This window comes from Asparagus officinalis, chromosome 4, assembly GCF_001876935.1.
Source record: "Asparagus officinalis chromosome 4, Aspof.V1, whole genome shotgun sequence".
Lineage (NCBI taxonomy): Eukaryota > Viridiplantae > Streptophyta > Magnoliopsida > Asparagales > Asparagaceae > Asparagus > Asparagus officinalis.
This window is the reverse complement of record NC_033797.1, coordinates 68456414-68472190: the sequence shown is the minus strand read 5'-3', so window position 1 is coordinate 68472190 and position 15777 is coordinate 68456414. Positions and strand designations below refer to the sequence as shown.

Sequence of the window (15777 nt, the reverse complement as noted above, 5' to 3'; positions counted from 1 at the left end):
AGCATAATCGAGATTTGCACGTTTTTTGGCTGTGTATGTCTGGCATTGAGAGTAGCAAGAGGATAAAACAACTTACCCCGTCCTCCAGAAGCCAAAGGATCCATAAGACTCTCCCCTGCTGACTTTGATATCATCAAAACAGGAATTTTGATGTCAAGAGAAGTATCATTTTCAGTGCACACCATTTGAGGAAGTTCTGCAGCTCATAATTTGAAAGATGTAAAACGTACAATGTCAAAATAAGGGGAGAATATTTCAGATAGACCAGAAAATGCATGGATGCCGAGTTATACCTTCATTTTCATTTATCACCAGTAATCCTGCTGCACCACTTGATTCTGCAACTTTAGCCTTATCAGTGTAGGAACATTCTCCACGCATAGCCAAGACTACAGAATCCACAAACTGAAAGAAATACAAGATCGTTGAAAAAAACTAAAATGGTAGTTGCCAATTAATTAGTACAGGAACAAATTTTAAACAAAGCCATAGGTCACTAGGGTTTTGGAGGAAACTACTTAGGACATTTTTGTAAAATCTTCAACAAGTTTATAAATAATTGTGCAGGGTAGTAATAAAGCAGGGGTTCCATATAAATAAGTCTATTTAGAATAATTTCATTTATACTCACTCCATACTTCGTACTTAGCATGGAACTCATTGAAATTTCATTTGAACAAAAAAGCTTATGACATAGAGAAAATTCGAATGAACACTCAGACAAGAAACTAATTTCTTATGCTTCTAACATGAACATTCACTAAACTAATTTGATCAGAAGCAAGTAGCCAGCAACAAGCATCAAAATATGAGATACATAATGGAATAATTCAATGTGAAAAAGGGTACACTGACCTTCGAAGAGGAACTTGCACAGCCTTTTAAAGGATTCGAAAGAAAAGCAGACCTCTTAAGGGCATCAGATGAATCGGCTGGTGGTTGGGTACCAAATTTGGCTTCTACTCCAATTATATCTTCGTGTTTCTTATCATTCACCCAGTTTTTTATCAATACCTGGAAATAAAAAATAATGAAGCTTAGCAGCAATATTCTACTGATGCAAAAACATATATGCAAGGATGGACAAAGTTAAGGTTTCACTACTTATGTAATTGAACTGGAAGGCGACGCGAAAAATGATACACTACCCAAACATGCGGTAGGGAAATATGCAACTAAGAACCATCAGAATGCATGACTAATTTTAAAAAAATACCTTCAAAAAGAAAATCTCAGCATGAAATGTGCTCTACGTCAAGCACTTATCGAAGACACAATCCAAAAGATTAATTAAAAAAAACAAATAAAGACACTAAGTTGCTGGTTCACAGCAATTGTCAGCATAGAGTACAATTACCGATGACGCAACATAAAAGATTAATACAACAAAATAAAAAAGGAAAAAACTCTAGAGACGCTAAACAGTCACATTTAGGCTGAAATGATTTAATTCCATGGAAATAGTTCTCCTTCGCCCCAAAGCTATGCTTCCTTCACATGTTTACATGTGCTAAGCCAAATGCCATATTCATATGTGAGCATGTATAAAGAGATACTTAAGGGTATTTGGCTTTTAGCACCTTTAAATATTCTGCCTATGCATATACCCCCTTAAATCTTTTAATTTATATGCAGAGTCTTATAACTGCACAAGTTACTGCAAGTTATCTACTGATCTAAGCTATGTTAAATGATGCATATCTGTTTCTACTCCTTGGGTACAGGTACCTAGATCTTATTGATATCCTCAGCATGGGGACAGATTGCTATCTTGTTGCTTCTCAACTTCTACTGACTCTAATATTCCTTGCTGTACACTGTAAGGCTCAATGAGTTCATCGGATTAACAGGTGTCGAGGCGGATTTGGTTCTGAATGGATATGTAGAACTCAATAATGAGAATAAAATGAACTCACAAATATAACCCTGGCTAGTTGATCATTCATGGTACTTTCAATAACTTATCATATGGTCGTAGATTAAATACAAATATCTATCTACATATACTGACTCCTCCCAGAACCTTTCAAGTAATTTGACAAGCTCAAAGCTGCTGTTTTTTTTTAAATATTGGGTTTCCCACTATAGCTGCACTCAATATTTTCTATTAAACTGAATTTATAAACAAAACATGCGAATTTCAATCTTGCCTCCGTATGAGGGTTCAATTATGGTTGAGGGTTTATTTCTAACTTCATGGGGTATTTATTTTCTTCCAAAAAAAAAAACAACAAAAAAAGGGTAAAATATTCCCTCAAAAATGACCTGAGAGGTTCCAAATGCATCAACCCAAATAACAATATTGGATTTCAATTGAATTGAGCGCCTCAATTGAAACTGATCAAATCCGCTATCAAATAAATTTCCATGATTTTCAGTTGCACGTTATGATTCTCACATGTGAGAAGAATGAATCTAAATTTTGGGTATAAATTCTTTTCCTTTTAAATTAAAACAAAACAGTGCACATAAAAAAAAAACAAATTCAAAGAGCCTGATTCTTCACGCAAACATATATTAAATAAATAAATAAATAAATAAAAGCCTTGCCTTCCTATAAACTGGGTTATTGTCGCAATGGCTGTTATCGTCACCAGCAACGAGAATGGGATTGAGGGAAAATAACAACAAGAAAACGAGAGTATAGAAATAGCGAGGAGAGGAACCCACTATCCCCATTATTATTATTATTATTTTCTTTTTTTCCCCTCTCCTTTTCTTGATTATGATTCTTCTTCCTCACGTTGAATTCTCTTTTTCTTCTTCTTCATGGATTCATGGAAGCGGATGTTGCGGGGATTTTGACGTGTGATTTCCTTTCTTCTCATCGTCATCATTCTGAAAATAGAGAAACGAGGGAGATCGAAAGCCGGGACTTGGATTTATTTTTGGTGTGATTTTATTCGAAATTAGTCCCTTAAACTAGTCCTTAACATCATTGAAACTACCATGGGCTCCTCCGACTTTTAAGATGTTTTGAATTAGCACCTCAAATTATTAAAACTTCTATTAGGTCCTCCGAATTATAAGTTATTTTGAAACGAGTCCCTCAAATCAATAGTAACATTATCAACTGAAGTGATTAATTTAAAGCAAATTATGAGAACCGAGGAATCTAGCTAAACTTTTGATGATTTGAGGGACTAATCTCCTTGTAATTGCTATGCTTACTTTTGATTAGAGAGCGAGTTCCAAAATAACTTAAGAATTACAGTACTTAGTAGTAAGTTTAATGATTTGATGGACTAATTCAAGATAACCTAAGGATTGAGAGACCTAATTTTGTCCAGATGCTTTTCCAGCTTGCGTGCACGTTTGCGGTCGATCGCAGAGCCACTCGCGGTCGACCGCTGAAAGTCCAAACCTGTTTTCTGTCATTTTTCCTGTATTCTCTTCAGTATAGTATTTCATGGTCATAGGCATAGCAACAAGGAGAACCAAATTTCTGCAGTCCACTATATCACATTAACTAGTTACAAATAAATACAAGTTTTTTCTTCCAAATTATATCACAAAATCTCACCTGTAGAAATAACAAATCCTTGTTCTTTTTCAAAACTGAACACATGAATATGCTTTTCGCCAATACATAAAAACAAAAACTTGAAAACCATGCAAATCTTAAGATCAATGACAAAGCCCTCAACTGCGAACAGTTGTAAAAAGAAATCGGAATCATAAAAAAAAAAGAAAGAAAAAAACCATCAACAGCAAGAAAATTTGCCCGCTGCTTTCTTCTGGTCGTCAGTGCCATTGCTCACGAGGCTAACCCTATTTTGGGACAATTCAGGCTTTGAAGAATCAGAGTTCAAGACTCTCCTGCTTAAATTTGCGTAAATCTCCTTGATGACAATTTCAAAGGCTGTCTTCACGTTTGTTGAGTCAAGGGCTGAGGTCTCAATGAAGAACAACCCCTCGGCTTCTGCAAGGTTTTTGCCTTCTTCAACTGATACCGCTCTTATACTCTCCAAATCACATTTGTTGCCAACCAATATCCTTGCGATGGTTGTGTCGGAATGTGCTGCGTAATAGCATCTTTATTACGTGACATATTTAAGGAGTGAATAAGGGATCATGAAGTTATGTAAATGGAGAAAGAAACTGTTAATGGATAAATTAAACTTTTATCAGATAAGTACATTGATGAAAATCCAACACCAAAAGTAATATTGACTTAATATATAATGAATTTTATACTAATGACTACGGGTCCCCTTAACAAAAAGTTCATACATATTTGAGCTCTGACCATGGTGATGAACTGTAGATAAGGACAGTCTCACAGATTAATTTTTGCTTATATAGCATTAATAAGGCTCAAGGCCTTCTGATGAAAGGGAAAATTGTTAACGAGAGTGCAGGACATTTTCGTTTGAAACAGGAAACAACGCAAACGCATGGGACTGAAGAGATGTGATGGTACTCGATGCTGAAGGCGTAGTGTTTCGGATACAACTTGTAAGCATTGAAACATAAGTTTAAGATAATTTCTTAATAGTTCAGTAGTCAATTTCAGGTAGAGTATCATTATGCAAGTCCTCCATCAAAATGCACTTAGGAGAGTAGCCAACAACTGAAGGCTGGGTTAGTTCCACAATGAAATTGATAAAATGTTTATGCTTGGATGTTGACTTGGTAACCTGCTGCTACATGCTGTTGTCAAATTTCTACCCAAGGTTACTGAAGATGGGAGGAGGCCATGGCAAACACAACCTACTAGGCTTGCAGGTGCATGGCCCCACGGGTGGAAACGAGCTGAATTCGAATCGAATACTCCAATATTCTTCGTGTTCATATTCGGCTCGTGTTCGACTATTCGAATTCGAAAACGAATAGGAAATCAGCGCTCGAATTCAATTCAGATAGTATTCAAATATTCGACAAGTATTCGCAAATATTTCTTAGTAGTGTTTGGGTAATATTTGCAAATTATTCGAACCACATCTGTTAGATATTCCACAAATGTTTGTTACCCTAGTCTTGAAATAGAGCCAAATATCATATATCTAATGAATATGCAAAATAAAAAGTATTTATCCACATTTACAAGCAGCAAAATCTAAAAGTAATCGGTATCATCTATAAACAAATCATAGTATCTCAACTAATCACTTAATTAAAAACTACTAGAAGATCTCTAACGAGTTTCCTGTGACGTCAGCAAGCGATTTCGAAATTCTCTGCTACGGTCGGCGTCTCTAATAACGACAGCCGCCACTCGAAACCATTACCAGATTCGGAAGGGGGCAAAAAAAAAAAAAAAAAAAAAAATTGTCTTGTACGTAACTAGCTAAAAATTAGTTACCCCCCAAGATCGATCCAGCAACTTACTCCCGAGTTCTTGAAGCCACCGGTCGACGCTCTCGAAAGTGGTCCTCCCCCGCCGACGATGACCACCTTGAAGAGGTACGTCTCCACGTCGTCGCCTTCCTCCATTGTTTTGAGATTTGATTTGATTTTGGATTTTATTTTTTTTTGGGTGGAGTGGGGGGCGTTCTTGGATCTGCTGTTAATTTGGGTTGCGGTTGGTGGCGCGTGAGCATTATTAATGATGATGATGTGGGAGGGTGGAGGCAGGAGTCAAAGGAATGGGTTGGCGCTGTGGCGTGACAGCTCCTCCCACTTCTTTCTCCTCGCGGCGCTTTTTTTTTCTTTTTAAATTAATTAATTAAAAAAAATACAGTGGAGTGAGTAAATTTAGGAGCGGATTTGGGGTCCAAGGCTACAAGAGTCAAATAAACTCGAAGGTCTCCGCAGAAGATCGAATGGGAAGCTATTTTCTTACTAACACCTCGAACATTATACAAAATTCGTTCGTTACCCCCTGGGTTCTGAAAGAAAAAGAGAGACGAGAAAGAGTGAGAATGTGCCATGTTAAGAGCATCTCCAACAGCTTCTCCAAAATTTTCTCCAAAATGGAGAAACAAAAGTCATATTCTCCAAATTATTTTTGCTCCAACTCCAACAGCTTCCCTATTTTAAAAATCGCATTTATTACAATAATAAATCTCTCTCTAAAAATTTGGAGAATGCTGCAGATTTGGGGAAGACTCCCTATTTTTTCTCCTCCTTCCCTATTTTGGGGAATGGGATGGGGAATCTGTTGGACCAAAAAAACCTCTATATTCCCCAAAATTAAGTATTTCAAGAAGATGGGGAAGCTGTTGGAGATGCTCTAAGAGCTCCAACAGCTTCTCTATTTTCCACTTTTGAAGAATTTAGTTAAATTTTTGGTCCAACAGATTCCCTATCTCATTCCCCAAAATAGGGATGAAGGAGAAAAAAATGGGGAAGATTCTCCAAATCAGCAACATTCTCCAAATTTTTAAAGGAAAAAAGCGATTCTTCAAAATGGGGAAGCTGTTGGAGTTGGTGTAAAAATAATTTGAAGAATATGACTTTTGCTTTCCCATTTTGAAGAAAATTTTGGAGAAGCTATTGGAGATGCCCTAATTAAAGGATTTTTGTAAAGGTAACAAAAAGAAAAGAGAGAGAGAGATATTAATATAGTAATTATCAATTATCACGATAAGACCATCTCCAGCAGGTAGGCAAATTTTTACCCTCTCTCTCTCCTGCCACATCACTTTATTCTCCCACCACATAATTCAATAATACTCATTTCCCTATCAACTCTGCAGCAGCTAGTTTTTCATAAACATTTTTACTTTATTTGGGACCCACCAATACCACATCACACCAACATTTTTACTTTATTTGGGACCCACCAATACCACATCACACCAACATATACCTGCGTGCCCCTCTCCCATTGGACCACCTCTTTTTAAATTTTTTTTTTGTTTTTTATGTAGCTTGTGGGACCCATTCATTTGCTTTTCATGAAATTTCACCGAAGGGAAAATTTTCCCCATCTGCACAAGTTTAGAATTTTCCCTACCCTCTTCCCTAGCTGCTGCATGTAAAAATTATCACTTTCCCTTCCTGCTGCACATAGTCTAAGAGTAATATATCCGTATGTAATCATCATCATTGTAAAATCTTGATTGTTTCCTCCTAAATAAATATGATTTCACGCGGGGCCCCACAATTACTCTTTTGCCCAAAGCCCCACACACCATCCGCACCACGCACAGCACACGACGTTCGTATCTGAGCTAAGCAACGGGCATGGGCTAGCATAGGCACGGCCTACGGATAATTTAGGCCCTAAATCCACACATTATGGGCAAACCTTAAGGCTCGCTGATTGGGGGTCTCTCATTTAGGCTTTTGAAAGTCAGTGTGAAAAATTAAAAAAATAAAAATAAAATCAAAATAGCTAGACTTTGGTTTTCTTACAGAGAATTGTTATTATGGCTTTATATCACACTATGTAATCTAAAAATTTATAGGTTAAATAGCATAAAATACCATAAAGTTTCCACTATGTAATAGATTATTACGTCAAGTTGCATTTATAGCATAAAAATACCAGAAGTTGTCGAAAAGAAGCACATTACTACCATCTATCACATATTGATGGAATATTCTACAAAATATGTCCGTGCCATTGTCATTTGACAATTTTGAATAGCATTTAACCCTAATGAATGCAATATTTACTCTTTTACCTTCCCCTCTCCATATTTAATTTATTTAATTTTTTACATTCTTTTTTAAACCCTAAATCACCAAATCTCTCTTTTTCACCCCAATTCGAGAGGTAAATTCCCAAATCTTCATCTTCTCCATTTCGTTGCAGGCGCCCCCAGTCATTGTAGGCAAGTATAAATTCAACGTCTAGAGTTTCAAGTTAATGTTCGAGTGCAACGTATGATGAAGCTGAGGAGAAAGAAGATAAGAGTGTGCTATTGTGGAGCAATTTCATCACTAGAAACTGCATGGACTGAGGAAAACTTTGGTAGACATTTCTTTGGTTACCCAAATTATCGAACTCCATGAAAATACCGGTTTTTTAGTAGAAAGATAAACTCTTTCCTCTCAAGCTCAAATTGTGATTAAAAAGCTTGCATGTGAGAAATAGATGATAAAGGATGAGAAGAGCAGGTGGAGAAAAGCGGGGGGGGGGTAAATAAAGGCTCATAGAAGATAAATTGAGGGTTAAAAGCAGGAACTTAAGATAAGACAGTAGAAGATCATGGAGAATGAATAATGCATAAGGGCTAGAGAAAAAGAGTTTAGAATATTGGAGGATTACTTGAGGGAGAAAGATGAACAATTAAAGCGCAAAGAAATTATAGCATCAAGAATTTCTATTGGATTTTGTGTCATTGTTGTCATTTGCTCCTCTTTTGTGATCAAATTAAGTTGATTTGGATTGTATTAGATGCCAGTCAGATTTTGTGAAAGTTGAATATTTGGTGTTGTCATTTGGTAGTAATGAAATCTGAATTTTGTTATGTAACATAGCAAATTTGGCTTGTATATTGCAAGTGTATATATGTGAACAAACATGAACAAGGTGTATGAGGATATGTCGGAGTATGCAATGTATCCTGCACATAAGCATGTGTGAACGGGTGGAGCCCACCCACGTGGGTACGTGGGTCTGCCCACGTCCACGAGATAGCACCGCCCCCCTCTGCTTTCTTGCGCGCGCACGTCACCACGCCTCGAGCCTAGCGCGCCTCGAGCCCAGCACTCGCCTCATGCTCGAGCTGCTCCCGCGCGCGCGCTTCTTTTCCCGCGTTTCTTCTCCTGCCTTAATTTTCAGCCTTGCCCCCTTTGGTTTCCTATAAATAGAGAAGGGGGTGGAGGAGTTATATTGTGGGGTAAAAATCTCAAGAGGAGTTTTTTGAGAGAAAAGAAAGAGAGGAAGAGAGAACTTGTAAAGTTTGGTATTTTTCCTCATAGTGAAAAAACCCCCTCCCGTGGACGTAGGCTAGTTAGCCGAACCACATAAATCTCGTGTTTGTATTTGTATTATCTGTGAGTTTCCATAGCTTGTAGGTTCCCTCGATATTTTAGTCCTAGAACTGATAAGAGGAAGAGTGTATATTTCACTTTGATGAAATATATCACTTTCGATTCTTGTTTCCTTTAAGAAATAAGAATTTCACTATCTATTCTAGTTTCCTTTTAGAAACAAGAATATAGAGGTTGACTTGTGCTTTTGTGACAACAATAGCCAGGGCTCTCTCTCAGGTGATATCGCTTCCGCGGCGGTGGGCGTCACTCTGCGTCCCAACAATTGGTATCAGAGCCCTTATTCAGATTAGCGGTGGTTAAGCTACTAATCTGAGGTGGTGGTTGACTATTGTGTGGTGAACACAAAGAAATTGTTAAAAATTCCCGAGAGAAGCGGATTGACATAATACAAGCGGAGAATGACTTCTACAAGTAAAACAAATAAAATTGGAAAGTACGAGATTGAAAAATTCAATGGGAAAAATAATATTTCCTATTGGAGGATGCAGATAAAAAATTCGCTGATTTCGCAAAAGTTGCACAAGGCTTTGGCTGGAAGAGAAAAGCACAAAAATATGTCTGATGAGGATTGGGAGGAGCTGGATCTGGAAGCACGAGCGTCGATTATCCTCTGCCTTGAAAGTGATGTAGCTTTCTTGGTGGATGGGGAGGAAACAGCTGCGGGCGTGTGGTTAAAGTTAGAAAGCACCTTCATGACGAAGAGTCTAACGAATCGGATCTATTTAAAATCCAAATTGTATACTTGCAAGATGGAGGAGGGCTCGTCAATCCGGGAGTACATCAACAAGTTCGATAGGATCATATCGGATTTGAAAGACATTGAGGTGACTGTGGAAGATGAGGATCAGACGCTTCTACTGCTTCTATCTCTGCCGAAGTCTTATGAGAACCTGGTGCAAACACTGATGCTTGTGGGTGATACTTTATCGATGGATGAAACTAGAACGGCGCTTCTAGCGGATGATCTTCGAAAAATTATAACTAGTGATATGGTCACTGATGGTAACAAAGAACAAGCACAGTGACTGTTTGCCAGAGGAAGAGGCAATGAGAGAGGAAAAGGCAAGGAAGGAAAGTCTAGATTTAAATCGAGACCTCTTGCGGGACGAGCGTGTTTCAAATGCGGTGAAGTTGGGCATTTCAAGGTTGATCGTCCTAACAAGAGAGTAGGTAAGAAAAAGAACAACAACAAGACTGAAAGACGAGAAGGCAAGGAAGAGGCGAGTTACGCTTCAGAGGATGTGAGCGATAAGGAATGTTATGTCATCACGGATGACGAGGATACCTCCGGGAAGTGGATTCTTGATTCTGGTTGCTCTTACCATATGTGTCCAAACAGGAAGTGGTTTACTACCTACAGGAGCATTGATGATGGAACCGTATTGATGGGGAACAACCATGCTTGTAAAACGGTGGGGCTAGGTAATATCAAAATCAAGATGCATGATGGAGTGGTTCGAACCCTGACGGATGTACGACACGTTCCCGGCTTGCGGAAGAATCTCATCTCAGTCGGAGCTTTGGACTCCGGGGGTTGCAAGATTGTAACAGAGAACGGAGTGAAGATGGTTGTTCGGGGTTCCTTAACAGCGATGAAGGGTGTTCGTCACGGTAATCTATTGTAGGCGTCAAAAAATGCTTACAGACATCCAAATACTACTCAAGACAAAGAAGAGGCGATAAATCTCATTCTCTTAATCAAAGGGGATCATTCAAAGGAAGCGAGACAACACAGAAGAACAATATACACATCATCAGGCAACACACTGTGGCGCGGCAGGACATGGTGCCGCGGCTAAGGCACGGCAGCCCATGGTGTCGGGGGGGGGGGGGGGGGGGGGGGGGGGGGGGGGGGGGGGGGGGGGGGGGGGGGCTAAGGCGCGGACAGCCTCATTGTGCCGCGACATATCGCACAACCTATGGTGTCGCGCCATTATAGGGAGCGTTGCGCGGTTACAAGACATTTGTACGATGATATTGAAGCCCATGTGGTAGCATACTAGAGATAAGAACGTGTTGCTGACGTGGGACAAGCTTAAACACGAAAAATGTGGTTAAAGTCGTGGGAGAACGGTTTCAAGCATGATAGAACTGCTCTGGTAACCGTCTCTTGGCCGCGGCAGCCCAATGCCTGCCCGTCAATAGCCACGGCAGCCCACACTGGCTGCGTCGACAATACCGCGGCAAGTCGTTGGCTGCCGTCGGCACTAGTAAATGTCATCTGGTTGGTTGTTTCGCCCCCATTTCAACTGTGGTGCACTCCTACCCCTATAAATACCTCCCTAGACACGAAATAAAGGGGGGACGGCAGATTAGAGCAGAAAAGGCTTAAGCTTTTGGTGAATTAGAGCAAAAGAGAGAGTCTTCCTTCTTCACAAACATCCTCAAGAGGCTTCTGGCGATTCCTAGAGATCTAAGCTTAGACTTGATCTTTAGAAGAGTGAACATCTTACATCGATAAGGTATTCGCTTCAAATTTTTGCTTTGATAAACGAAGGAAGAATCATTAAACCCCTCACGGTTCAATCAGAATCTGTGATTTGGTGGTCCACGAGTCAAAGCGCTCCCGGCACAGGCAAAGATCACACGCAAGCAGCGATCCAAACAACGATCCTGCGTTTGTTTCTAAAAAGTTATAATTTTTATTTTGTTGTGTAAAAGAAGTCTTATAAAAAGACTATCTCTTTTGAATTTATTATAATCGACCGAAGATATAATGAATTCCATAACAAAACCAACTTTTGACGCAAACATCTATATACTCTCTCGGGTACGACGATGACGGGAGATGCAGAAGTTGGAGCTGAAGGAAGTGGTGGAGACCCATGTGAGCACACACGGTTATGGCATAGGCGGCTTGGGCACATGTCAGAGAAGGGTCTGGATCTGCTTGGTAAAGAGGGTTTGCTGAAGAATCTGAAGAAGCCTTGCATGGATTTTTGCGAGGACTGTGTGTATGGAAAGGCGCACAGGGTTCAATTTCTGAGGAGCAAGCACAAGAGCAGAGGGATACTAGATTATGTGCACACGGATGTTTGGGGTCCGGCTTCGACAACTTCCAAGCGTGGTTCCAGATATTTTGTCTCATTCATAGATGATCATTCAAGATATGCTTTGGTTTATTTCCTGAAGCATAAGAATGAGGTATTTGAGACATTCAAGAAGTGGAAGGCGATGGTTGAGAACAGGACGGGCAAGAAATTGAAGACACTGAGATCTGATAACGGTACAGAGTATACAGACGGTGCTTTCAAGGAGTTCTGTGATCAGGAAGGGATTGCTAGACACTGGACAGCACTGGACAATTAGATCTACACCATAGCAGAATGGGGTCGCGGAAAGACTGAACCGAACACTGCGGGAGAAAGCAGTGAGTATGCGATCATATGCTGGTTTGGGCAAAGAATGGTGGGCAGAATCGATTGCTATAGCTTGCTATATAGTAAATCGATCTCCACATTCGACATTAGACGGTGATACACCCTATCGGGTGTGGTCAGGGGAGCATGCAGATTATAAGAGGCTCCGAATTTTCGGTTGTACCGCCTACTATCACGTCAACGAGGGAAAGCTTGACGCGAGGGCCAAGAAGGCAATTTTCTTGGGGTATGCAAAGGGTGTAAAAGGTTACCGCCTTTGGTGTACAGAAGATTCGAAGTTCGTGATCAGTAGGGACGTTACATTTGATGAGAAGTCCATGATTGATAGGGTGCCTAAAGATGGTGGTGTTGATACTGTCGGGACTCCCGAGTCCCAGGTTATTGAGATAGAACCGAAAGACCAACCAGATTCTAGTCGTGTTCAAGTGGGAAATAAGGTAGATGATGAGCTTGAGCAGGAGGAGGTTCAGCAGGCAGAATACACAGCACTACAACAATAGGGCAGTCGAGGATAGCTTTTGCTTTCACTAGACCAAGAGGTGAGTATACAGGCAGGTACAGAAGCTGGGACTTGATCAACCCCTGAAGCACTAGTGGCATGTTAATTGGTATGAATACCACATCTCGTGGAGGAAGATGAGCCGGTCTCCATTCAGGAAGCTATTGCGAGAACAAGAATATCGAGAGTTAGTTGGCTGACGATGGAGGAGCGAGAATGGGAATCTCTACGAGAAGACCAAACATGGGAGGTGGTCCCATTTTGCCGCGTAGCGAAGAAAAGCTATTGGTTGTAAGTGGGTGTATAGAAGAAAGGCAAGATCGCTTCAGAGCTCGAGTGGTACAAGGCCAGGCTAGTGGCTAAGGGGTTTGCACAAAGAGAGGGTATGGATTACAATGAGATATTTTCTCCGGTGGTGAAACACACTTCTATTCGGGTGCTATTGAGTATTGTTGCTCATGGTGATCTTGAGTTGGAACAACTCGATGTTAAAACGACCTTCTTACACGGAGACTTGGATGAAGAGATCTATATGCATCAACCTGAGGGATACAAGGTTGAGGACAAGGAGAATCATGTTTGTCACTTGAGGAAATCACTATATGGATTGAAGCAATCTCCACGGCAGTAGTACAAGCGATTTGACTCCTTCATGCTAAAGCATGGGTTTTCCCGAAGCGACTATGATTGTTGTGTCTACATTCGGAAGCTTCATGGAGGTGATTATATCTATCTCCTGTTGTATGTGGATGACATGCTTATTGCATCGAAAAACAAGGTGGAGATAGATAAGCTAAAATCTCAACTTAGCAAAGAGTTCGAGATGAAGGACATGAGCGCTGCAAAGAAAATACTGGATATGGAGATTAGAAGAGAGCGGGCAAATCGGCGATTGTTATTGAATCAGAAGGGCTACATAGAGCGGGTGATCACGAGGTTCGGGATGCAAAGTGCTAAGTCGGTGGTAACTCCATTGGCTCAACACTTCAGGCTTTCAGGTAAACAATCTCCCACTACAGCGGAAGATAAGCCACACATGGAGCGTGTTCCCTATGCTAGTGCAGTTGGCAGTTTGATGTACGCAATGGTGTGTACACGCCCTGATATTTCACATGCGGTTAGTGTGGTCAGCAGATTCATGGCGAATTCGGGAAAGGCGCACTAGGAAGCGTTGAAATGAGTCTTGAGGTACTTGAAAGGTACCGCGGATACGGGTCTGTGTTTTGGTGGAGATACATGTCAGATCAACGGGTTTGTGGACTCAGATTATGCGGGCGATCTAGATAGACGACGATCTACTACTGGTTATGTATTCAGGATACATGGAGCTCCAGTTAGTTGGCGATCGATGTTGCAGGCTACAGTGGCACTTTCTACAACAGAGGCCGAGTACATGGCTATGGCGGAGGGAGTGAAGGAAGCATTGTGGCTGTGGGGTCTTCTAGACGATTTGGGGATCGAGCAGGAAAGCGTGAACTTGTGGTGCGATAGTCAAAGTGCAATTCACTTGGCGAAGAATCAAGTTCACCATGCTCGTAAGGGTGAGGTGGAGACAATTATTTGGAGAACAATCGCAGAACTACGGTTAGCTTGATCCCGGTGGAGGGTTCGTAGGCAGTCGTAGTATAGTGACGCAGCTGGTTTGGCCTGGTTCTGTCCTGGATCTCTCTGGTGGAGTTCGTGGGGTTCCTCTGGTGTTCGTCTAAAATTTGAGGTTTATCAAATAATGTACGAGGTGGAGAATTGTGAACGGGTGGAGCCCACCCACGTGGGTACGTGGGTCTGCCCACGTCCACGAGATAGCACCGCCCCCCTCTGCTTTCTTGCGCGCGCACGTCACCACGCCTCGAGCCCAGCGCGCCTCGAGCCCAACACTCGCCTCATGCTCGAGCTGCTCCTGCGCGCGCTCCTTTTCCCGCGTTTCTTCTCCTGCCTTAATTTTCAGCCTTGCCCCCTTTGGTTTCCTATAAATAGAGAAGGAGGTGGAGGAGTTATATTGTGGGGTAAAAATCTCAAGAGGAGTTTTTTGAGAGAAAAGAAAGAGAGGAAGAGAGAACTTGTAAAGTTTGGTATTTTTTCCTCATAGTGAAAAACCCCCCTCCCGTGGACGTAGGCTAGTTAGCCGAACCACGTAAATCTCGTGTTTATATTTGTATTATCTGTGAGTTGCCATAGCTTATAGGTTCCCTCGATATTTTAGTCCTAGAACTGATGAGAGGAAGAGTGTATATTTCACTTTGATGAAATATATCACTTTCGATTCTTGTTTCCTTTGAGAAATAAGAATTTCACTATCTATTCTAGTTTCCTTTGAGAAACAAGAATATAGAGGTTGACTTGTGCTTTTGTGACAACAATAGTCAGGGCTTTCTCTCAGGTGATATCGCTTCCGCGGCGGTGGGCGTCACTCTGCGCCCCAACAGCATGAAAGCATAATTTTGTCAGAATGAATAAATATGAGCAAAGTGATGCATCTTGCACATGAACATAACATGAAAGCCCAAATTTGGTAAGATATCTCATAGAAAAGTTCAAGAGATAGAGACCACCACCAAACATTTCAAAAATACAGCAGAATAAGGGCCTACATTGATCACCAATAAAATTTCGTACCTTTCATATACCGAATTTTGTCCCCAAATAAGTCTACAAGTCAACCGTATACCAAGCAGGGATATGTATCTCCCCAGATAACAACATATATTCATCAAAACATGCATTTGTGCAATCAAAATAAGTGCATAATTGATCGTAAATCGTAATTGAATCAACCAGGCATAAGTTTGATTCAAACACAAAACAATGTTACGAAAATATACTAAAGACCGTATTTTTTTTACTGTAATCCACTCCAGAAGTTTGCTTTGATTTCATAGCCGTCAGCTGCTCATCAACTACCTTGAGTACCCTCTCTGTCAGCTTTGTAATGGGGTTAAAAGCTAAATATGCAACTTCATGTTGGGCGGTTGCTGTATGCAAAGAGGATCCTCCCTCCCCCTTTGTTAT

General features: G+C 40.7%; 2 protein-coding genes across 2 annotated transcripts in view; both read right to left on the bottom strand.

The window, feature by feature from the left end:
- LOC109838871 (signal peptide peptidase-like 2) overlaps positions 1 to 3568 on the bottom strand; it is a 37453-nt gene extending 33885 nt beyond the window's left edge. The window contains exons 1-4 of the mRNA XM_020407300.1: positions 3524 to 3568; positions 856 to 1014; positions 294 to 405; positions 77 to 196 (exon numbers count right to left, since the gene is read on the bottom strand). Of these exons, the coding sequence (XP_020262889.1) occupies positions 77 to 196; positions 294 to 405; positions 856 to 1014; positions 3524 to 3568 (436 nt within the window). The remainder of the gene's footprint in view (positions 1 to 76; positions 197 to 293; positions 406 to 855; positions 1015 to 3523) is intronic.
- LOC109838870 (ras-related protein RABA5c-like) overlaps positions 3435 to 15777 on the bottom strand; it is a 13690-nt gene continuing 1347 nt past the window's right edge. The window contains exons 2-3 of the mRNA XM_020407299.1: positions 5332 to 5430; positions 3435 to 4021 (exon numbers count right to left, since the gene is read on the bottom strand). Of these exons, the coding sequence (XP_020262888.1) occupies positions 3705 to 4021; positions 5332 to 5430 (416 nt within the window). The 3' untranslated portion in view covers positions 3435 to 3704. The remainder of the gene's footprint in view (positions 4022 to 5331; positions 5431 to 15777) is intronic.